Source organism: Chiloscyllium plagiosum, chromosome 11, assembly GCF_004010195.1.
Source record: "Chiloscyllium plagiosum isolate BGI_BamShark_2017 chromosome 11, ASM401019v2, whole genome shotgun sequence".
Classification (NCBI taxonomy): Eukaryota; Metazoa; Chordata; class Chondrichthyes; order Orectolobiformes; family Hemiscylliidae; genus Chiloscyllium; species Chiloscyllium plagiosum.
This window is the reverse complement of record NC_057720.1, coordinates 72,102,486-72,128,156: the sequence shown is the minus strand read 5'-3', so window position 1 is coordinate 72,128,156 and position 25,671 is coordinate 72,102,486. Positions and strand designations below refer to the sequence as shown.

The window sequence follows — 25,671 nt, the reverse complement described above, 5'->3', positions numbered from 1 at the left end:
ATGAGAATAGGAAGGGTTTGGAGGGATATGGGCCAGGTGCTGGCAGGTGGGACTAGATTGGATTGGGATATCTGGTCAGCATGGAAGGGTTGGACCGAAGGGTCTGTTTCCATGCTGTACATCTCTATGACTCTATACCATTAGATAACTAAAAAAGCATGATGATCAGCATGCAGATGCAAAAATGCTCAATACATGATAAATAAAATTCAATATGAGAAATACACACATCCTACTACTGTATGCTGTCATTCTTAATGATATGCAAAGATATTGCTAGCTTGGTAAATTCTCTCTATCAATTTGATTCAGTTGTAGTAGAATTGACTAGGTAAATTTCACATTAATTAACAAGAATGTTATAACACAAAAATAAACTAAAATCAACAAGCTTTGTGCAAAGTTTAAAATATTTTAATCGTATCAATTACTTTCAGTATATTTTATTCATGGTCTTTTCAGATATATAAACAGACACACACAAAGTTCATTGAGAACTGCAGGTCTCAATTCAATAATTTCCATTGCTCCTCTCAAATAGAAGGGACTGATATCAAGGTTTGAGTGAGTAGAAATTAGATCAGGAAATAAACGGTTGTGACATACCCATGGCAGAGTCCCCAGCATGAAGGGAGTGCTGAGGAAGGACTTGTCATAAGGGGCACAAGTCCTAGGGTGCAGAAGCCCAAGATCTCCATGAAGAGCAGAGACAACGTTGCCTTAAGCATCTTAATCTCATCTGTCCTACATATATACTATTTGCATTGACTTGAACTTACAAAGGACTGGCGAAAATAATTTATATATTTAGATCAAAAAGTTTATTTCAGCAATTATTTTAAGTCAAGCCATTGGATGGGAAACCAAATGAGGAAAAATATTTGGTCAAACTTCAGTTTTACATCCCATTTAATGCTGGTCTCCATCGATTTCACTGCAGAAGGCAGGGAGGTTCAAAACCAATGTTCCACCTGACCCTATACATTTTCCAGTGGGGGAGAGTTAGGATAAAACTATTAAATTTATAAATATATATTTAATGTTGAAAAGAGATGATTCTGAGGCAGAATGCGCAAGAATGGGATTGGGTTAATATTATATAAAACATAGAAGATTATAGCATTGCAAAAGGGCCTTCAGCCTACTATGTCTGTGCCAACCATGATACCATTCTAAATTAATCCCATCTGCCTGGACAAGATCCATATCCCTCTATTTCCTGCATGTTCATGTGTTGTCAAAATGATTCTTTTACTTTGCTAATGTATCCCAATCAGTGCAATCTAGGCACCTACCGCCCTCTGCAAAAAAAACACACCTATCTCCCTTAAAGTTTCCTCTCTCTCACCTTAAACTTATGCCCCCGAATTTTTCGCATTTCACTGGGAAAACACTCAGAGTATCCATCCTATCCATCCATCTCATCATTTTAAATACAGGTCATCCTGATTCTGCTCAAAGACATGAATATCTATAGAAAAGTTGATTCATACAGAATCAATGCATTGTGGCATAAACATTCATGATTGCACAGTTTGTATCCATTATGGTTGTGATTAGATTGTTTACAAAGTACACAACCAATCTAATCACAACCATGACAGTGAACAAAGTGGAAGCAATGCTGGCTCACTTCCACTTGCCTTCACAGGGCATTTGCAGCATTAATGTGGTTTACCTACTGATTTCTTGGTCAGAAATTGTTTGCATTACTCATCAACATTAAATGAGGATGAACAGAAAATATATTTTAAAAATAGTAACAAACATGATAAATTATCTTGAAACAATATTTAAGACACAAACCCAGAGTGCTTCACAGGACATATTTTTTAAAAAATTGACTGTCACCTGTATTAACATAATGCTGAGTGGAAAACAAATGCCTTAATTTGTTTGTGGTCCAGTGGACAGTAAGTAATAGATGGACAGAAGAAATGCAGAATGGATGATCATTCTTGAGTTTTGTTGGATTACATGTAGAAAAATATTTAAGAAGTGATTAGGCATCAGTGATAGATTTTACAGAGCCAGATGATTCTTGCATGTTCTTACCTGTATGAGCTACCATGACGGAAACTCTGTCCGCAAATGCTGCACAGATGTGGCTTTTCCCCACTATGGATACGAAGATGTTCTTTTAATGTAGTTCTGTTCAATTTTTTTTAAAAATAAGAAATAAATAAATTAAGGTTTCCTTAAAAATATGTACTCTGTTGACTTTTGCCCTTTTCACTGCTGAATATTTCTGTAATTACCTTGTTTGTGAACAATACATCTCAGTAATTAGTGGATGGATTTCACTAAACTGCATTGATAGAATATAGCCCAATGAAGTATTGATTAGTGCTTTTGTGATGATCAGGATCCTGAATTCTTCAAAAGGATTTATTAACACTGGGAGATAGGACAACATTTATATTTTTTTTAAATTGTGTGTTCTTTTATCAAGAATGATGATGTTTAGAGTCATAGACATGTACAGCACGGAAACAGACCCTTCGGGTCAACTTGTCCATGCTGACCAGATATCCCAACCCAATCTAGTCCCACCTGCCAGCACCTGGCCCATATCCCTCCAAACCCTTCCTATTCATATATCCATCCAGATGCCTTTTAAATTTTGCATTTGTACTAGCCTTCACCACTTCCTCTGGCAGCTCATTCCATACATGTACCATCCTCGGAGTGAAAAGGTTGCCTCTTAGGTCTCTTTTATATCTTTCCCCCCTCACCCTAAATCTATGCCCTCTAGTTCTGGACTCCCCCTCCCCAAGGAAGAGACTTTGCCTATTTATTCTATCCATGCCCCTCATGATTTTATAAATCTCTATAAGGTCATCCCTCAGCATCTGACACTCTGAACAGCCCTAGCCTATTCAACCTCTCCCTATAGCTCAAAACCTCCAACCCTAGCAAAATCCTTGTAAATCTTTTCTGAACGCTTTCAAGTTTCACAGCATCTTTCCAATAGGAAGGAGACCAGAACTGCATGCAATATTCCAACAGTGGCCTAACCAATGTCCTGTACAGCCGCAACATGACCTCCCAACTCCTGTACTCAATACTCTGACCAATAAAGGGAAAGCATACCAAACGCCACAATATTCCAATCTGTCGAAACAATGACAGAGTTTGTCAGAGCTGTTCAGTTGACAGCTAGGTTTTCAGTGTATGTTGTTGGATGTGAATAGGCCTGAAGCCTTCTCAGCAAGATGGAAGTTCTTAATAAAAACATTAATTTTTTTAAAAATGCTGTCATTACACAGCATCAACCAGATCAGGAAAAGTCTCAAGGAAGAGCTATATAATTATTATAATGCTATAACATGATTACAATTACAACATTGGCAGAGATCAGCAGAGTATCCTCTTCACTTATTGTATTATTTATTGATTTCCCAAATTAAGAGCATAGATTTCAAACTCACTTGAGAAAGAACAAAATAAGATGAATACTTACATAAAGATAAATAAATAGTCTTTTGAACATATCTATACATTAATTGCATCGTCAAGTATTAACAAAATAGCCTAATATTAAAGTAGATTTATAAATACTGGGTTTTTTTGTAGTCTTTTCTCAATGAGCTTAAAAATTGCAACTATTTATATTTCGTTTATTTCTAATAGCCATATCTAGTGTTACCTTTCCCTTACTGACTTCCCACAAATAAAGCAAGTCCACTTTCGTTTTCCTCCATGAGTGCATTCAATATGACGCTTAAGGTTCCCAGTGTCATTAAACTGGCGACCACAAATATCACATGGAAATGGCCCTAAAATGTGAGAAATAAATTGGTAGTGTTAGTTTCAAATTGTAAGTTTTGGATTTGCAAAGTCTGCAGTTCTGCAATACAAAGTGGTTAAAAAAAACTGCATTAAAATGAACTCCATTCAAATTAGAAAAATGAACCTGCCCTGACAGAATGATCTAGGCTGTATCTCTGCAGTACATCATCCATGCACTTTCTTTCCTTGCAGGGAAAGGGACCACAGTTTAACCTTTATTTTGGTGTGGCTGAAAGAAAGGATGATAAAATAAAAAAGTCTATTTATTATAATCACCGAACGTCTTGCTTCAATATTTTTTAAGCACTCACTGCTGTCTCAGTCATCCTTTATGTATTAAATTTGCTATCCAAGGATAACCTGAGAACAACCAAATATTTTGTTTTGAATATCTCCTTCAAATAACAAAGTTATGTTTGATAATTAGTATGGACTGTTAAATATGAACTTCATAATTTTACTTCACACAAAAGAAAGTGGAGAAACTCAATAGATCTGGTAGTACCTATGGAGACAGATATAGATTTAAAGTTTTAAATTCAAAGACTCTTCTTCAGAACTTGAAGCATCACCAGACTTGACACATCAAACTTTCTCTCTCCACAGATGCTGCCATACTTGCTGAGTTTATCCAGTATTTTGTTTTGTTTATTTACAACATCCCTCCTCAAATTGGTTAGCAATCTACTCCTCGAGATCAGATTAAATAGCACAATAAGTTCAAAGGGTTGAATAGATTACTTCTGTACCCTTGTATTTATATTCCTATGGCTGTACAATAAATGGGGAGGAGACCAAGAACAAATTGACATGATTCTTTATAGAGAAAATGACGAGAAATCTGATCTCAGAGTATCAAGTGGTGCAAGTTGATAACAGTGTCGATTGAATAGGCAGAAAGAGAAACTTCAGTTCACTTTAAAGATAACAAAAGAGGTCCCAATTGTTGAATTTCCTACATTCCCACAAATTACTGGCAGCACTTTATAACTAATGCAAGAACAGCTACTTCATTCTTTCTCATCCCAGTATCATGGGATCTTTAAAGTTCACCTAAGCAGGCAGACAGGACATGTGATTTGACATTTAGTCTGAACATCTAATTTCAAAGATACCTTTAACATGCAGCACACTCAAGAGTTCACAAAGGTTAAGATTAGTTATGTGCTCAAATCCATCAGGGGTCTTTAACCGATATTTGTACGCATCATAATCAAAAGGTGCCACCAAACTCAAAAGTATATTCACAATACAACAGGCTGAAAACTACATAATGTTTGCTCAAATTCACTCGAGATTTCTGAAAATTAGACAAGAATAATTAAGTTTTTTTTGAGATTTCATACAATGTATGTTTCATATCATTGTTAAATATAAGTACAAGCATTGGTTATTTGAGCCTAGGTATCTGAATTGTTACTTATTAAATGCAAACTGTGAAAACTAACACAAATACTATATTTAATTTCATAAATTATTTATTGTACATGGGTCAACAATTGCCCCATAAGTCTAATAATTTTAATTAATGTATCCTTCAGCATAACTTCTGAATTCTAAAGATAAGCAGGTGTACAGAGCAAGAGTTCTGTAGGTATCAAATTATAACAATTAACAAAAAAGAATTTTCAGACTGAACTACAAAACTAGATGGTAAACTTTGAAGGAAACAATTCGAGGTTCCACAGCTAATTTTTCATTTAATGTTTATCTTGCAGACTTTTCCATACCCAAATGAAACTTTTCCTGATGCTTAAGTCTTGCAAATCTCGATTTGAAATGTTCTTCACAATAACTACATTTAAATGGTTTGTCTTGTGTGTGAAGGATCCTGTGCTCCTCAAGATGAGGTCTCCTTGTGAAAGTTTTGTTACATACCTATGGCCAAATAAAAGCAATAGGGAATCATCACAAAAAGTTCAATACTGCAAGACACAAACACAGAAGGGTCAGGGCATTTTATCTCAGTTACTACTTATGTACATTACTTTTTGGGACTTGGAGGATACATTAAAGGACTTACGTCACACTTCCAAGCTTCACTCTTCTTCTTTCTGGCAGCAAAAAATTCTTGTACATTAGCTGGATGAAACCTGGAAACATTCCCAAACTTAATTAATTAGCACACTGTTGCCATCATAAATGAAAATAAGAATGAAAGCATTATTAAAAACCTAAACTATATTTTTGAAAATGCCTTCCCAAGGAATCAGTGTTCTGAATCGCAAATCCTCAACATCATAAAAAGATGCCTATTCTCTGTATTTCAGCTTTCCCGCTAATTGTGTTTGGTATTTTATTTTTTATATAAACTATACTTTATTTGGGGAATTATGAGAAGTACCTCGCTATTTCAGTAATTGATTTGGCTATACATCTCTCATCTTAGAACAGCAATAGTAAAACTTAGTAAAAAAGAAAAACAAACATTATTCAATGTGGCCATAAAATGAGGCTATTGATTGTACTATACATTAAAGCGCATTGTTTATTCAACAATTTCCGACAGATATATTGTTATTCTTTTCTGGTCTCTTTTGCTGGTTGTTTACTTCTGAGCATTAACAAACCAATATTCAATTGTGCTGGAAGAGATACTGATGCAATCATGCAGTGCTGAGGAAGCTCCGCAATACTGGAGGTAAACAGATAGAATATCTGTCTTCTCAGATTGATGTAAATAATTTTGTGGCACTTTTCTATGTAGGCCCGTGTCCTTGTCAGTATTAATGCCTCAATGAACATTGCTGGAAAATTATCTGGTCATTTTCACATTGCTGCTTCAGAAAGGTGACTGTGCAAATTAGCTTCAGTGTTTCCTCCATCACAACTGTAACTACACTACAAAAATTAGTTTACTGGCTATAAAGTATTTTAGGACACTGATGAAAGGCTTTATCTAAAATTGAAAGGGAACATTTCTGGTACTATTTATTTAATAATAACTTTAGTGTTTGTTTGGGCATATTTGTTTTTCTTAAATTGACAAATTATACAAAAGCTACATTTTAAAAAAATTTGGTACTAACTTGACACATCCAAAAAATGGTAAATACTGTTTCACTTTTGACAATCCAAATATAAAATGGCTACTAGAAGGCTGCAGAAAACTAGAGGGGCATACAAATATTTTAACAGGATATAATCAGCAGTTTACACTTACCTCCTCACATGCTTTGCCAATGTTTTTTTGCTGGCATGTAGCTTGTTACAGAATGGACATTTTTGTTCTTTTCTTTGAATAGCAACTTGCGCATTATGTTTCTTTCTGTGTGCAGTTAAGTTGGATTTGGTGGAGTAACGCTGACTACAAATATCACACTCAAAAGGTTTTTCTCCAGTATGCACACGAGTGTGACATTCATATTTTCCTATAAAGTCAGGATACAACATTAAGACAAAAAGATTCCAGTAAAAAACTGGATTATGACTGATCATGTAAATGCACACAAATAAAGCAGCACAGTGAGCAGCATATAGCTTTCACTCTCAATAGCCCTCACTATTGAAAGCTTTTGATCTCAGATATGCCATTACCAGGAGGTTCAGATACTACACAAAAAAAAGGAGGCAACAGCTTGGAGGAAAGAGACCAAATAATTAGTCAAGAAATCACACAGGAAATAAAATTGCTAAAGCCTATGCTTTCATAACCAGTCTTTTTAGCTGGAGAATGGAGCATAGAGGGAAAAGCAAAGAAATTTGTAATCTAATTATAATTACTCAAACATTTAATATTTGAAAATGAAATTATGTCGAAGTACAGAACATCTTTTGTATAAAATTTGAAATTATTACAAACTCAGTTTCCACAAGTGATGCATATTTACTGAATGGCAGAAACAGTCAACACAACTGACCAAAAGACCAGGTATTTTGATCTTACCAACCTATTCGATCAAACGTTTTATCACATTTGGGACAGTGAAGTGTTTTCTTGCTGCCAGTCTGTGATACGACTGGATCTAGTTCCCTGGGAATATTTTGCTCAATTTCTTCTGCATCCAGAGGCTCATTCTCATCGGTTTCTTCATCATTTTCCTCCTCTCTTTCAATTTCTTCCTCCTTTTCCAATTCTTCCTCAAATTTTACTTCAACTCCTTCCGTTTCATCTTCACTTTCGATAGCTTCACAATCATCATGTTTCTCTGCATCACTCCCATTTTTACTGGAAGATTCATCTTCAGAGACATCTGTGACTTCATTGTTACTTTTACTTTCAAATTTTGCTGGACACTTACGAGTGCGAGTTGACCACCTCCTTGTGGAACATGCTAACTTTGTTGGAATAGCACTCTCTTCTTGCACATGAGCATGGTCACTGTGAGCTCTAGCAATATGGTTTTCTAAGGATTTTTTATAACAGAAACTTTTACTGCAGAAGGTACATACATTTTGTAATTTGGGAGCAGTTTCAAGAGAATTCTTTTCTTCCAAACACTGATTATTTTCAGTGAAACTCTCTGATTGGGTTGACCGAGAGACATTTTCATTACCAGACAATAATTTAACTGCATCTATAATGTCTAGAAACTGTGCTGCTTCCAAAACTGATGGGATATCATTTTCCTGTATGAAGAATTCAGACGTATATAGAAACTCCAACAAGTGATGGAAAACATAGTAACTTACATGGTCCAATTGGATACTATCCATGTTTGGGTTTTTGCTTAAACAAGCATAGAAATAACTGCTCCCCACTGCAACAACCACCTTATGGGCACAAAAATGCTTTCCTTCTACCATGATAATTAAGTCACAGAAAGGCGACTGCTTGAGTCTATCATCGTTCATATATTTCAATAGATTTTTGTTATGTACCAGTGATCTCAGGTGTATAATAGGTGAGGATGGACCTAAAGGAACATTCAGATTATCTGCAACACTTGAAAGGCCCTGAATTGATCTGGGACCACAGCATCGATTTTCAAATTTTGCAGTCTGTAAATCTAAAAAAATGTCTTTGCAAGGTGTTCCCATTAAACTTGAACTAGTTTTATAAGAATTGTCAGTATTCTGAGACATGATGTTTATGAAAACTGCAGCAGCTGTGTAACTTTTCTCAGTTTGCTGACAGACATTGGAACAATACTGTAGAACAAAAATATGTTGTTTCAATGTCAGTTGTCCTTGTAGCCTTTGTTGATATTAGATGATTTCATTTTGCAAAATTTTCTTAGTATAGTCACGATATTCATCGGGCCTGCAAGAAAATCACCGAAACAGGTTATTACAATTAAACAAAACTGCAACATGTTTAAACTATATTTGTTAGATAGGCTCGTGCAATAAGTGAATACTACAAAAAAAAACTGGTTAACTAAATTAAAAACAAGTGTGCTTATGCCAGGTTGGCAAATCGTACAATATTGAGACATGATGAGCTCGTGATCTCACAGTAAAGGAATCTTTAGGGCACAGTGATCATACTATGATTGAATTTCAAATTTGGTTTGAAGGTTAGAAATATGTGCCAGAAACTATTGTCTTAAACTAAATCAAATTGTGGAGGTGCCGGTGTTGGACTGGGGTGGATAAAGTTAAAAATCACAACACCATGTTATAGTCCAACAGGTTTATTTGGAAGTACAAGCTTTCGGAGCACTGCTCCTTCACCAGGGTAGCAAGTGGGATAAGATCATAGGACACAGAATTTATAGTAAAAGATGAAAAAGTGTCATGCGATGTATTGAACAAACCTAGATTGCTGTTGTCTTTAATCACTTAGAATGGGGATGAAGGTTTCGATTGATTAATATGTAAATCCCAGAACTTCTTTCAAGTCACAGTCCCGAGATGAGGTAAGGTTTTATTTTAAAGAAAGTGATATCTCAGCTCAGTCAATGCATTAAAGGTGTGAGGTTAGAGTCTGTCTGTATCCCAACCTTGAGTCAGACTGGTTCTATTTCCAAAGTAGGAATTTATAAAATGTCACACGGACTGACTGCCTACAGATTGTGCGCATTTTGAACAAAATAGAATGTATCTGCAAATGCAAATTCACCCCATAGACTTATATGTGTATGCGTGAGGGCAAGAGTCAAGTTCAGTACCCATGAGGATGGTCTCAACCAGGATCTTGGGTTAATGTCACACTGCAGGTGAACCCACTACACTACACAGACACACTCTCTCATATGAGGACCAAATTGTACTGGCAGCAGTTCAAAGAAGACTCAGAGGTTGATTCCTACTTCCTCCATGTTTATAAGGAAACTAAGCAGATTGAGCCAATACTCATTGCAGTTCAGAAGTATGAGAGGTGATCATGTTGAAACATAGAAGATTTTGAGGGAAATTGATAGAATAGATGCGGAAAGATGTTTCTGTTTTGTGGGAATCTAGAACTAAGAAGTAGAATTTCAGAGTATCATTTATTTAAGATAAAAATAAGCAAGAATTTCTTTTGTCAGGGTCTTGAAAATTTGGAATTCTCTATCCCAAAGAGCTGTAAACGCTGAATTACTCATTTGGAAGGACTGAACTTATTTTCTAATTTATTCCAACAATCTGTAATGCTGGACTTCTTATTTCTTTACTTTTCTTTTTTTTTCCTTAGAACTTGTACTGAAGAATCTGTACTTAGATATTTGTACCTAAGATAGCGCCGTATGTGGTGACTTGTAAACCTTTTAGTGTACTTATTTGAATATATGACAATAAAGCTCATTGAATTCAATTCTCACACTCAAGCAAAATCTCTAAAATAAATTGAAATAAAGAATAAAAACCAAACAACTAAAAATGAATAAAAGCAGAATCTTTTTAATTTCTGAAAATGCACATGTGAATCAATCTGATAAAATATCTCTTTCCTTGGGCAAGAAGCCAAAAACAATGTACGGTTCAAACTATGGGCAGCGAGAGGGGTTTCTAGTTTGGGAGACTTGTTTGAGGGAGAGGTTATGATGTATTTTGGGCAACTAAGCCGCAAATACGAGTTACCCAGCAGAGATCTTTTCTGTTTTTTTCAGGTTAGGGGTTTCATCCAGAAGAAGACTACGCTTCTCACTAAGCCCTATAAGCCCGATAGAGAGGTTGTTGCTACGTTCCACAAGCACCCTTTCGGTTAGTGCCCTCTATCGCCTGCTGGGTGGTAGGGCCTGGCAGGATATTAACCAGTTATGTAAGGTCTGGGAGCAAGAGCTAGGAGTGGAGATCTCTTCTGAAATATGGGAGAATACTCAAAAGATCTCAATCTGTAATAGGACATGCACTACACAATTAAAGGTTCTGCACAGAGCTCATTTGGCACCAGACCGTCTGGCGAAGTTTAAAAAAGGGGCACCTTCAGTGCTCCCCAAATGTAAAATAAGTGTAGGTACTCTTACCCATTGCTTCTGGACATGCCACAGGCTCCATGTTTATTGGAGCGCTGTGGCAGGAGAGATAAGGAAGGTATTGAGGATTGAAGTCAAAGAGACACGATATCTCTCCTCTTAGGTCTACCAAATTTACCAACTTTAAACAGGCATGGGAAGAAACTATTTAATATTCTTGCATACTGTGCACAGAGGAATATTCTGATGAATTGGGTGTCTGAGAACCCACCGGGCTTGCTGGGATGGCAGAAATTAATTATGGAGCACATTCCCTTGGACTATTTTACAATCATAGTGCACCACACAACAGACCATTTTTATAAGACATAGCAGCCCTACTTGAGTTATTTGGATATAGATTTGTCAGTTATCTTAACTAGGGCGTTTGTCTAACCAGGTTTAGATTTGTCAAGCCCTGGAGGGGGTCTCCTGAGGTAATACGGGTATATATACAATGCTCCTGTTTCCTTTGTTTGGGAGCTTTGCGCCGAGCATAGCTGTTCTGTATTTTGTGTTTTTTTTTGCTTTTCTTTCTTTTTTTGGTGTTGCTTTGCACAGTGTTAGGGTTCGTTTGTTTTGTATTATAGGATAGGTTAGTAGTTGGTAAACAGTAGCTGTATTGTAATTTGTGTTTTTTTGTTTTTATTACACTGATGTTATTAATTGTATTTTTCAATAATTCTATATGTTTGTAAAGTTAAAAAAATTTGCAAATAAATATATTTACAAAAAATATATACAATACTGCAGTTGAAGTAAAACTGTAAATTGTATTTATTTGTTGATAAACATAATGAAATAATGTACGTTGAAGAGGAAAGGATTCATTGTGAGTGGATTTAAATAGAAGTCACGAACCAAAAATACAAAAATTCAAAAAGAATTTAGTTAGTTTGTTAATTTATCACAATGGCTTTCTGAAAAGAATTAATCTACAATACCAAACCTAATTGAAATGTGGTGTTTAGGAAAGTTAAAGCTTTTAAACTATAACAGTAAAATAAATAGTAAAATAAAATGAAAATGAAATTTGAAAGTTCTATAATATTTTATAGTGTCAAGCCCATACACTAGTGATTGAAATTGGATTACTGGCATCTCTCTATGTTCTAAAAGTGTCTAAAACTTATAATTTGCAACATTTTCTGTTTTTAATCAGCTGAAGATCTGGCAATTGTGGAGACAGAAACACAGTGAATGTTTCAGGACCAAGTATTCATTGGAACCAGTACTGATGAAAAGTTATTCAATCTAGAAGATTATCTATTTCTCTCCCCACAGTTTCTGCCAGAGCTGCTGAATATGCCCAGTGTTTTTATAATATTTTACATTTTCAAAACTGAACCTGAAGTATGTTGCTTTTTCTAAAGTTAATACGTTGTACCCTGAAACAAAACAAAGGACTATGCGCGGACTATGCGCAAACTAAGCAGTCAAAAGAAACACTGAAATCTCACCGATGGCAGCAATCTATTTTGGTGGGATTATTTTCATAAAGGAGACCACAAATAACACCTTAGAGGAGACTGGGACCAATAAATTGTGATCTACAGATTCCAATCTAGTTTGCACCTCACTGAAGTGGTAATACATCACAAACACCTAACAATCAACAAACCAGACCATTCATCCATACCAAGCCCAATCAGGATTTGGAGATGCCAGTGTTTAACTGGATGTACAAAGTTAAAAATCACACACCAGGTTATACTCCAACAGTTTTACTTGGAAGCACTAGCTTTCGGAGTGCTACTCCTTCACTGATGAATGAGCAGCACTCCAAAAATAGTGCTTCCAAATAAACCCATTCAGGTCCTCACCCAATACCCAGAAATGTGCATTCCAATGAAGAATAGTGCCTGATGGTAACTAGCTCTCTGAATATACATTTAGATCGTCCTCAGCACAGACAGTCACTAAAGACCAACAAACAAGACACACAGACTTGCCTGATTTCATCAAAATACCAAATTACAACACCAAAGCCAAGAAATAGGAACCATGCAGAAAAATGCACACTAAATTCATTTTTAAAAATACTGTTTACAACGGAGGTACTGCTCAATCAGGAGTCAAAGCAGAACTGTGATTAGTAAATAGGACTCGAGCAAGTTAGGACAGAATTACAGATGACCTCAACTTACACAGGGTAGAAAGACAAAGGTCAGTCAGAAGTGAGTTAGGAAAGTCAAAGTAGATGGGTTATAGCAGAAAAATTAGCCTAAACATGGGTGGAGTCATTATAGAGTGGAAATAGACAAGCGATGTGTCAGAGGCTAATTTTGGAGTCATATGTATCACCAATATCACGAACAATTGGTTCAGTCTCAGACAAGCGACCAAGAGGAGGGATGGAGTCAGCTACCTTCTTACAATCTCTCCGAATAAAAGTAGCTTTGCACAAACCCACCTGCAGTACAGAACTGGGTTATGATTCCGCCCCTCTCATTTCCGCCATCAGGCAGTCAGATTTTCCATCCCCATCAGATTCACACCAAGGTCAGAGAGCAGGTGGCTGGCCCACTGAAACCAGCAAGCCCAAGCTCAGTGCATCCCCTCATGCTGATGTGAAAGCCATGGGTTGGTTGTCAGAGCCCCTCTGCCCCAGAAGGGCCCAGCCAGAGAGGCACTGTTCCGCAATCGGTGCCGCCAAACGAGGAGAAGTAGTCTCTCAGGCCGCCAGCTCCTGCTCTGGACTGTGAGCTGGGGCCACCGCACTCAACTGACACTCCCGGACCACGGGACATAGCGCCATCCAACCTACTCCCGGATTAGAGTGCAGGAACCAGTAAAGGAATGGACCCAACACAGGCCCCGTCTCCCAGGAACCCCTTTCCCACTGCCGACCACCCCGCAGTAAACCCCTCTCTCATTGGTTGCCCTGCCAAGCCCCAAGCCCCGACCTTCGCGTTCCCCGTTATCTGTTTTTCTTTAAATTTTCAAACCTTTGTTTCCGCTCGTGGCCAGAACCCAGAGAAAGCCGAACGCCCGCACATGCGCAGTGGGCCGGCTGCCGGGCGGCCAGTGGTCCTTGCGCACGCGCATTGGCTATCTGCCGGCCTCCCCATCCCCTTTGCCTCCTGCACTTGCGCAATGGCAGGCTGCTGTGTGTCAATCGTGCTGGGAAGATCACGCAATGAAGTCCATTCATTTCGGAGCTGTGTTAACTTGAAGTTGCGTTTAAGCACCTATCGAATGGGTACATCATAGAAAGAGGGAAGTCATCATGTCTTTGCATGCTGTTCATCGTAGACCCGCATATTCTTTCTCTCTTCAAGCAATGGTCTAATTTCCAATTGAAAACCACAGTGGAATCTACAACCATCAGCTGTGTCGGGAATTGCAATCCATATCCGAACAACTAATTGCCTAATTTTGTTTTCCCCCAAAAAGGTCATATATCGTTTTGTCTTAGGTCCTTTTCCTGCACCTCTTATCGGGATCATCTGTTTCTCAATCCTTCAAGCAGTGATAATTGTTACTTTCTTTCCTCTATCAGGGTCCCTTTTGAAGCCAGTGCATTTGAGGAGATACAAAAACTCAAAATATTGCAGGATTTGGAAACGCCGGTGTTGAACTGTGGTGGACAAAGTTAAAAATCACACAACACCAAGTTATAGTCCAACAGGTTTATTTGGAAGCACTAGCTTTTGGAAGCTGCTCCTTTATCAGGTGATTGTCAAATGCTGGAAACAACTAGCAGGCCAGGGGTAAAGCAGTTAGCACTTAAAATCTGTGACCCTGCATCAGAACTAGGAAAAGTTAAGAATAGTTTTGAATATTTGAGGAGCATGGCTTAATTTACTAACTTTCCCTTCATTTTTGCAGCAAATAGAATCTAGAGTTAAAAGATGCCAGATATTAAAATATGCCTAGGACCCAAAAATTGATACCAGAAATAAAAAGAAAATATTCAAAGTAGTATGGAGGTCAAGGAATATTTGACAGACACAATTTTAACTCCTTCAAAATGTATCTATTTACAAAACACTAAGAAATGCTTCAGACATTTTATTAAATCTTGATGTTAGAGGTCAACACAAAAAAAATGCAAAGTCAGGATGTGATGGATGATACCTTACCAGTTGTGTTTTCCAGAATATTCTGCTTTGATGTCAGATTTCTGGATATGCATTATTTTATTTTAGCCCTTTTTAAAATATTCTATCATGGGGTGTGGGCATTGTTGGCAAAGCCAGCATCTATATGCCACATCTAGTTACCCTTGGTAAAATGGTGTAAACAGACTTCATGAACCACTGCAGTTTGTGGTTGAGGGTATACCAATACAGAACTTTTAAGAAGGAAGGAAGTTTCAGAATCTTGACCTAGAGAAAGTTGGAAGAGGTTGGTGATTTAAGTCAAGATGTTGAGTGAGTTGGAGGAGATGCTGCAGGTGATGTTATTCCTGTACTTTACTACACTAAAAATGGCAAGTGCAGCAGAGATCACAGATTTGGACAGTGATGTCAAAGATGCTTTGGCAAGTTGCTGCAGTGCATTTTGTAGATGGTACATACACTTCCTTCACCAGCACAATGGCAGCAGTAAGTTTAAAATAATGAAAAGATATAGATCAAATGGGTTACATTTTCCTGGATGACACTGAGGTTCAAGTGATGTTGGAGCTGCACTCATCCAGGCAAATACAGAATATTACTGACTGATTAGAGATTCCCTACAGTGTGGAAACAGGCCTTTCGGCCCAATCAGTCCACACTGACCCTCCGAAGAGTAACCCATCAAGATCCACCTCCCTCTGACTAATGCACCTAACACTATGGGTAATTTAGCATAGCCAATTCACCTGACCTGCACATTTTTGGACAATGAAAGGAAACCCACGCAGACACAGGGAGAATGTGCAAACTCCACATAATCAGTCACCCTAGGCTGGAATCAAACCTGAGACCCTGGTGCTGTGAGGCAACAGTACTAACCGCTGAGCCACTGTGCCACCCGTGATCTCTTTGTAATCTGAGCTAACCTTCTTCACTGGCCACTGTGCCAACAACTTGTGTCATCCACAAGCATACTTTAGGTTAGATTTCCTACAGTATAGAAACAAGCCCTTCGGCCCAACAAGTCCACACTAACTCCGAAGTGTAACCTATCCAGACCCACCTCCCTCTGACTAATGCACCTAACCTGCACATCTTTGGATTGTGGGAGGAAACCCACACAGACACACAGGGAGAATGTGCAAACTCCACCCAGTCACCTGAGGCAGGAATCGAACCCAGGTCCCTGGTGCTGTGAGGCTGCAGTACTTACTACTGAGCCACCATGCCACCTCCCTAAGTTTGGAGAGTCAGGAGATGATTTACTTCCTATGACATTCCCAGAGTCATCCCAGTGAGAGGGGACTTAATTGAAAGATAAAACATCCTGAGAGGACTTGACTGAGAGAATGTTGAAAGGGTCTTTCCTCTTATAGGATAGTCTAAAACTAGGGGGGTCAGAGTTTAAAAATAAAGTGCTGCCCATTTAAAACAGAAGGGGAAACATTTTTATTCTGTCAGAGTTGAGTGTTTGGAACTTCCTTCCTCAAAGGCAGTGGATGCAGAATCTTGAAATATTTCTAAGGCAGAAGTAGATAGATTATTAGAGATATGCAGGAATGTAGAGTGGAAGTTAAAATCAGATCAACAATGATCGTATTGGATGATGGAGCATGCTTGAGGAGCTGAGTGGCCTTCTCTTGTTTATGTACTGAAATGTTCAGAGAATAATGACAAACAATGGCATCTTTCATACAGAAATAGAAATGATTTTTTTTTCCAGTAGATGTTTCTGCTTCTGTTCCATGTTGATGTGATATATCATCATCTCTGGCTTTCTGTTTGTAATTTCAACTTTCAAATTTAATACATGGACAACATATTGCCTATCTCACACTACCAGAAAAAATTAAAATGGTAGTATAGAATTATGATTTTCTCACCTTATATTCAGTCTAACACTTCCTCTTCATCACTTACAATCTCTCCAAATGATACTTTAATGCTCTTCTAATAATCCAGCTTATTTAACATACAGACTTGAGAACTATTCTGATAATCGAGAGCGTGGTGTTGAAAATGCACAACAGGTCAGGCAGCATCCGAGGAGCAGGAGAATCAACATTTCAGGCATAAACCCTTCATCAGGGTTGTTTTTTCAGGCAGGATTCCTGATGAAGGGCTTATACCTGAAATGGTGATTCTCCTGCTCCTCAAATGCTGCCTGATCTGCTGTGCTTTTTCAGCACCTCAACTCTGACCTCTAACATCTGCAGAACTCACTTTGCCCCAGCCATTCTGATATACCAATTTCCTAATTCTAACCTTGTAAATAGAAGAATATTCAACAATTGAATGTGCAGTTCTCCCTTATGTGTTAAGCTCCTGTAAATTGGTTACCAGTAGGAGCGTCCACTTCCACATTAATCCTACGACATGTTATGAAGTTGAACAAAAAAAAAACCCAACATATGGGAAAAATAATATGCATTTCTAAATAAAGGAATATTATTTATTCCTTAAGGTAATTTGCTCTACACACCTTAGGAAAAGGAAATATGTTTAATTTAGACATTTTCACACAGGTCAGGTGATACTTGTGTGAAGCAATGTATTAAATTGGTCACAATAATTGCAGTAGCAAGCTTTGCCATGAGAGAGAGCACTATTACCACATTATAGAACATTTTGTTTACTCTGCTACCTCTGGGTGGCAATGTTCAAAATCATGGAAGGTTCAAAACAAAGTATGCGTGAAATAGAATCCACATGAGTGTGCAAAAACAATTGTGGTTTTGGAATGACAAATTGAATTTCTATTGTAGCATAAGCTTGCTTTCTGAAGAATTACTTATCTTTTGAGGAGTGGGGGCTCTGCATCCAGTTTCATTTCTAGCATCTTTCATGCCACATTGATCGAAACCATTTGCATCACATTAATTATTTTAGACTTAACTGAAGTTGTCTTTCTAGAGTACGAAAGAACTTTCATTTTAATTCCCAAACTTTGTCTTATTGATGAAAATTCAATAACTTATGTTAATCACTCAATTCTCTGCTTGGTGATAACAATTTAATAGAATATCAGGAAGATTTTAAGAACAGTTAATGAACTTAGTTCCATTGATATACATAAAAATTGCAGCACAGAAACTTTTGGTTCAACAGCTCTATACCTAAGCAGGATTTATTCCATATAATAATGACATAAAATACTTCAACAGGTAAAACATGGTCAACTTTCTTAGTAATCCTATAGTAATCTCAATTGAACCATAGTTAAAGTTTTTAACATATCTTGTTGCAGTGCACAGATGCAATTCCTATGCTAGCAATAAAAATTGAAGCACTGCTCTTTGTTTGGTGGATATTAATCTTCACTCCCGTTCTGCAGCTCTATAATAATTTATCTTTACATTACTTATAAAAATGAGTATTAGCCTAACACTGATTAGTATAGATAGATGTCTTTTCTCACCTTTTTCATTCTTATATCCTTTAATCATTTTGGAGAGATAACCTTCTTTGTGACAATTATCCATGCCTTTCTCCCTTTTAAGATCCGGATCTCATCTAATTGTATCTTCTTAAGATACTGGGAACAGTAAAAGATCTCTCATCTTCATGATGGATTGCAATGTCAGCTTCCCACTCTATCCCTTACTCTTATTAGAAATGTAGCTAATTGATTTTTTTTTAAAAATCCAATTTATATTGTCCACATTGTGGGCCCACCTGGTAACTTCATTGAAGCTGGCAAAACCAAGTACTATCAGGGTCAACAATAATAAATTGGTACGAAAATGTATTTACTGCTTATTAAGGGGCAGATGTGTCTGTTAAAGAGCAGTGTTATGCATACACATTTTAAACAGGAAATCAGAAAATGGTAGGTATAGTAATGAATTCTTCACACCAAAACAATGGCTGAAAAATTAAAGATCTAATTTTAACTGCCTCAGGAATAAATATACAATGTGTAGAAGCAATTTGCTTCTATTTGTCAATAATCTAAAAGTAATATGTACAAGCCAACCACTGTGAAGTACTGTGTAATATTTCTCAGAGGTCTTGAAGCTGGATAATTTATTTGTGATATAATCTCTTTCTTACTTCAGAGACAGGAAAAAGCTTCCACGACTGATCCAACCAAGGTCAACGAATACATCACAGACCAAATAGTGTTGTGGTCTGCATGGCTAAGTTGCTGAAGTATACAAATAATTTGCTAAATAATCAGTGGGGATAAAAATATATTTTAAACATCTTCTTGCTAATTTGGCGAGTTGTCCAATATCAGAGGATTCAGGAAATTAGGTTATGATCACTTATTTCATATGTAGGTATAGAGAATAAGTTGTAACACTGTGACATGTATAAACGCAGTCTGGTGGGTTACAAAATACTATTAGCTTTATACAGATTAAAGTGCACTTATTACAATTCCCATACTTTACTATGCAGGTGACTCACATTCTCTTTTGTTTTCTCAGTCTTTCATTGGCATTGTCTGCATTTCACCCAAGGCTGGTTCTACTTTGTTGAAAATGCAGCTCCCATACTTTTAACTTCTTACATGTTTAGCATACCTTCATACATCTGTAGATCACATTACTTTTCCAATATGACAAAGGATTTAACCCTTAACTAATGGAAACTAATTCCACCCATTCACACCCAAAGTACAAGATGTTCCATTATTCTCTTCTATTGTGATAATATGAAATTGAAGAAATTGCAGCTTGTAAAAGGAGAAAACTGTTGTACTTCAAGCTACATGCCTACCATGAATATAAATTAGTCAGATATTTGTGCATCAGCACTGCAAAGAGAACTTTGAATACACAGTCCAGAAGAAAATGTATTTTTAACAAGCTCAAATAGCAGAACATATTCTATTTTAGAATTTATAACTTGATGGTAAATACAATTGACATCTATGCAGGTTCAGTAAATTCATCAATACATACTTAATTTGCACAGTAAACAACCCAACATCTCAACTGGGCTTTAATTAATTCAATTAATTTAGTGCATGTTGAAAATGAGGCCAATATTGGCAACAAAATGCTTGATTTTGGTTGGAGATTTAAAATGAAACAACTGTAACTCCTCTTCATACTGCCTTTATTTTTAAATAATAATTTAAAAGGATAGGAGTATTTTGTATTTTCTCAAAGAAGACAGGCAATTATTTTGTCCATTGCTGGTCTAAGTGTTTTTTCACCCCACAAGAGTTCATGATATAACCTGCGCTGCATTTTCTCATAGTAACAGTTGTCAAGGCAATCAGAGCAAAGCTCTTTTCAGCTTTGTCAAGGGTCTGAAGGTTTCTATGTTCAACAATAAAAAAAAATCTATATTATCTTTACTGATTCATTGTAGCATCTGAAAGCTTTGCTCATAATTTAAATTAATTGAATTATGGTACATTTTCTTTTAAAACACGTTATATTGTTGGAAATAATAATCTAATCCGAAATAAAACCAAAATAAGCATTAAAATTAATCTACAGAGGTTGAATAATTGATGCTTATAATGTAAAGAGTTCAGTGTGGAAGATTCCAATATTAATTCCTTTTAATATATTCAGTTAAGACTACAATTTGTAGTCTATCAAATATTTCACAAAGTTACATTGTCTCAAAAGGAAGATCATTTTTTGGAATGTGTAACTTTTGTACATATTCTACCACCTTGCTGTTATGGTGACCCCTGACCCACACAAAATGAGTATGGAGTATTCATTTTGATTAGCCTGCAATTATCTGTATATAGTTGTTCAGCATGTGTTGCTAATAGGACATGGTTCTGCTTTGCCAGAGTAAAAACCAGAAAAAGTTATCTTTCGATGTTATGTCCCAATTTCTGGTTAACTTAATTTCTTTTGGGTTGGAAATCCTTCTGGATAAGATGACTAAATTTACATGGTAATCAATGGCCAGATTGCCCAGTTTGTATCACAATCCCATTAAGATCTAGTAACTTTTTATTTAACGACAGATAATATTTGAAATCAGAGGTATTTACTAAGATTATAAAGAGATAAGATTCCATTTCTTCTAAACCAAAAAAAAGGCTTTACCATACAAAGTCCCAAAAAAGCAAATTAATCTACTATAACCAACATTTCCTCTCACATTCAGTAGTAACATGAATTATGCACAAATTATCAAACAAACAGGGGTGAAATACAACAGATAGGTATAGATGGATATGATAAAGTGAGATTATGGAAAAGTAGCCGTAGGGTGACTAGGACCGCGAACTGTATATATCCAGGGGTATTCAATTCTTACGAAGGACAGACAAAAAAGGAAAAGAAGTGTGGTACCATTGTTGGTTGAAGAGGAAATTAATACAATAGTAGAAGAATGGTGAAGTGGGATCTACTAAGAGCGAGCTCAGAAACACCCTGGGGCAGAAAATTGTAGGGAGGTTTGTATGTGCACCCCTAAACTGTAATGGTAATCTTGGGGAAATGCGTTAAATAAGAAATTAGACATTCAAGCAATAAATGGTACAGTGGTAATTATGGGCAACTTTGATCTGAATATAGATTAGGCAGATCAAATAGGTAAATGTACCACATAGGAGGAATTCCTAAAGACTGTATATGATTGTTTTCTGGATCTATATACTGAATAACTAGAGAATAAGCCATCCGAGACTGGGAATTATAATAATAAGAAAGGAATAATTAACAATCTAGCTATGTATGACCATGGAGAAGAGTGACCTGAATATGATCAAATTTTTCATTAAAGGTGGAGAGTTACTTTGAGAGTGGGAGAGCAGAAGTTGATTTGAAATTCTGAATAAAGGAAACTACAAGAGTGTGAGGTACGACCTAGCTATGATAAATTGTGGAATGTTATTTAAAAGGAAAAACAGCGGATAAGCAATGGCAAACATTTTTAAAAAGTGCATGGAGAAACAGCAAAATTGTTCACTCCTGTCGAGCACAAAATTGAAATGGATAAGGAGGTCCAACCGTGGCTAGCAAGAGAAAATAGGGATATTATTGAATCCAAGGAAGGAGCAAACAAATTGGCCAAAAATAAAGCAGCAGAATTGAGGACTGGAAGTAGTTTAGGTTTCAGGAAAAGAAAAAGAGTACAAAGGGGTTGATTAAGGGGGAGAAATAGAATATGAGATTATACTTACAAACAGATTGCAAAGGTTTCTATTAGGTATGTGCAAAGGAAAAAATATTAGTCAAGAAAATGTCAGAAAAAGGGGAAGTTGTAATAAGAACAAAGATAGCAGACTAATTAAATATACAGTTTGGTTCTGTCTTCATAGAGGAGGCCACAAATAACATTCCAAAAATGTTGGGGAACGCGAAATCTGGAGAGAAGAAGGAACTGAAGGGAAATGGCATTTGAGAAATTGATGGGATTAAAAACTGATCAATTCCCAGAGCATGATAATCCACATCACTTAGTGACCCAAGAAATACTGGTGCAATGGTGGTCATCTTTCAGTATCCTGTAGAATCCTGAACAGATCCTAAGAATTGGAGGGTAGCTAATGTAACCCCACTGTTTAGTGTGGTATTTAACACAGTCACAAAACCAGGAAGCTTATTATTGTTGTGAGCTGTCCTCAGTCCAGTCGAGAGAGATAGCCTTCACTCAATGAACCCCAACACAGTAAGCTCAAGGGCAGTCTCCGATACCTGTCCAGGGTTTGCTCAGAATGGTCAGTCAGGATTGTCTACTCATAAGGGTCGAGGAGTTGAATGATGAGTAGCACATCACCCACTTTTACTAAAAACAAACAAACAGTTTCCTTCTAGAATGAGAGATAGGCAGGTGTATGGGAAGATGCGCAGCCCAGTTGGTGATTTGGGGAGGTGTCCCACATAAGTGAATAAGCACCACAGAGGACATATAAAAGGGTAGTAGTTTTAATGGTAGGGGTGGGCATGAGAGATGGCCAGTGCTTATCCAGATGTACAATGTCTGTCTATCTGGAGCTGCTTTGTATGATACTAACATTTGCCCAGACATTGCAGATGAAGGGAAATTGGCATCTTGCTTTGCAAACATGATCACCATTAAAGCCAGCATTAGTGCCACAAACTTTGCTCTGATAACTTACACTCACTCTAACTCTGCTACTGTGCCCATCTCCCATTGAGGTTCATGCTCTACCCACTCATTTTTGCTGCAATTTTATCCACACTCGCACACACACACCCCTATCCATAACACTACTAACCCTGTATATCCTCTGCAGTGCTTACTCAGTTATGTGGGACACCTCCCCAAATGACCAACCTGACCACCCACTTTCATCTTCCCAAATACCTGCCTCTCTCTCATTCTAGAAGGAAATAGATTGATTGATTTTTTTGAGTAAAGAGGGGTAGTATGCTGCTCAGCATTCAACTCCTCATCCCTTATAAGTAGACAGTACTGATTGACCACTCTGAGCAAGCAGTGGACAGGTATCGGAGGCTGCCCTTACTGTCTTAAAACGGAAGAGACTATTTTATGATGCAAATTACAAAATGGGCATAACCAGAAAGATGGAAATAAGCATCCAGGCATTTGTGAACCTTAACCCATCTGATTGCTTAAAATCAATAGAGTGCTTCATAGTGCAGCAATGGATATAACAATATGATTTACTCCTAACAATTGAAATCACAATCAAAATGATTGTGTCAAAAATTTCAATTCAGCCCACACAGAATGAAATGGACATAACACAAGCTTATTATCTACCAACATACCAGTTTCCATAGTAATTTTATACAGCAGAGTTAACTGTCCTCGGAAGTCTGCTTTGATTGGCAGGTTCAAGTGATTTATTCCACAAATACAGCCAACACTTTTAAGAAAAGTATGCAGAGGATTTAAGGAAAAAAAAAAGAGAAGTTGAGAAATTTGAAACTCAACTTGTCAGAAATTAGGCTGGTCACTTAAATCATTTCACTTTTGAAATCAGCCACCAGCTATGACAGACCCATCTGTCCCATTTAGATTCTGAGAATTTCTAGCACGTTTTAGTTTGCCAGCACTGTCATACGTTTCTGGTTTCTGGCACCATTTATAGGATAATGGATCAAGTGTCCTATTTCCTAAATCTATGACTATTTGAAAAATAAAATTCCTCTTTTTGACTGTGCAAATACTTACATTTTGTGAAATCATACATATCTCTGCATAAACTGGGTGTACTTCTGGTTACCTCATTTTATTGTGTGCATTGTTTGCTGGAGATATGTAATGGAGTAAAGCCAAGTTGCCTAATCTGGTCATTTGATCAAAAATTGAAGGGCTGACCATTCAGGTTCATCTATCCAGAATGACATTACCATTGAAAAATTTAAGGGCAAAGAGAATAAAATGAGATAGTTAACAAGTTATAATTAGTGTGGAATATAAATAATAGGTTTGACCATATGGTCTGTTTATGTGATGTAGATTTTATGTAATTCATCAATTGAAGGGGTAGAAAGCATATGCAAACCATGCCCAAAAGTAGGTTCAGGATTCATGATGAGCCCATTATTATAGTGAAAAAAATCACAATACAGTTCACAGAGAATGAGAGTCTGCTCACGTAGACAAGCTTTTGGATTGAACATGAATAAAAGGTATTAAGAAGGAAATTCAACTGTAGCTCTGGTAGCAAATAACCTAGGTCACCCAGAGGTTCATTAGATTCCCTCTGCTCCACTTAAACATTGTGCCTCAATCAGACTTCAGAAGTCTGCTTGTTGTCTTCAAATATGAATTTTCTATTTTGCTTCTTGACTCCTGAGGTGCTAGCTTGGGCATTCAGTCTTAGCAAGGACTCAATGCCAGCAGTTGGTGGGCAAGCAATTCTTAATTCATTGTACACATCTAATGTTGTTTGTAATTAACATTGAACAGTTTAGTTTAAAATTTGCAACCCTAACCAATGTTATAATAGAGTGTGCGCTGAAACTCCAGTCAGGCTTAAATAATTCAAGTCGTAGCTGAAACCAGTTCCTCTGTAGCTAGGTCAGATCAGACTTTCGTGTTAGGAAGAGATATAACTAGTAAACGTAGTGCGACTTGTCACGTGAATGCAACTTACAAGGAAGTACAAACATTGGGTGATTAAGGGAGTTGGGTGGAAGAGATGAACTGCTCTATTACTTTTGCTTATTTCTAACTTTTTCAGCCTCCAGAAATTGATTCATATTCTGCTACAGGAGAACAAGTTACTTATTTGATAAGGATCAGAGAGAGGTGATGAAGAGTTATTCTGTACAGCAACTGGTAGTAAGAATAATAAAATATTTCAACCATAACTTAAGTATAAAGTTTATTAAAACAATTGTGTAGTTAATTGTAACACCTTGAAGATGTCAAGGCAGATTTAAGTGTCACAGCTACGGGATGTGCAAGGTCTTTAATGCTTGTTTGGTCCAGGGCAAACATGTTTGCACTCAGTATTTGAAGTTCCAGCAGATTTGGATCACAGTTTATGAGAATGAACTACAGACAGTGCAATACATTAGGGAGAGGCAAAAGTTAACTCTATGCTTAGCACCAGGAAGTAGTCACATTTT

General features: G+C 36.9%; 1 protein-coding gene across 3 annotated transcripts in view; it reads right to left on the bottom strand.

Moving 5' to 3' along the window:
- zbtb41 (zinc finger and BTB domain containing 41) overlaps nucleotides 1–25,671 on the bottom strand; it is a 50,811-nt gene that overhangs the window by 9,799 nt on the left and 15,341 nt on the right. Inside the window, exons 1-7 of one of the 3 annotated variants that reach the window (XM_043699796.1) lie at nucleotides 14,060–14,145; nucleotides 7,683–8,995; nucleotides 6,956–7,163; nucleotides 5,816–5,885; nucleotides 5,523–5,670; nucleotides 3,650–3,779; nucleotides 2,056–2,151 (exon numbers count right to left, since the gene is read on the bottom strand). In XM_043699796.1, coding sequence (XP_043555731.1) covers nucleotides 2,056–2,151; nucleotides 3,650–3,779; nucleotides 5,523–5,670; nucleotides 5,816–5,885; nucleotides 6,956–7,163; nucleotides 7,683–8,817 — 1,787 coding nt within the window. In that variant the 5' untranslated portion in view covers nucleotides 8,818–8,995; nucleotides 14,060–14,145. Of the gene's footprint in view, nucleotides 1–2,055; nucleotides 2,152–3,649; nucleotides 3,780–5,522; nucleotides 5,671–5,815; nucleotides 5,886–6,955; nucleotides 7,164–7,682; nucleotides 8,996–13,524; nucleotides 13,927–14,059; nucleotides 14,146–25,671 lie in introns of those variants that run through there. The other 2 variants (XM_043699797.1, XM_043699798.1) reach the window with 2 other exon arrangements.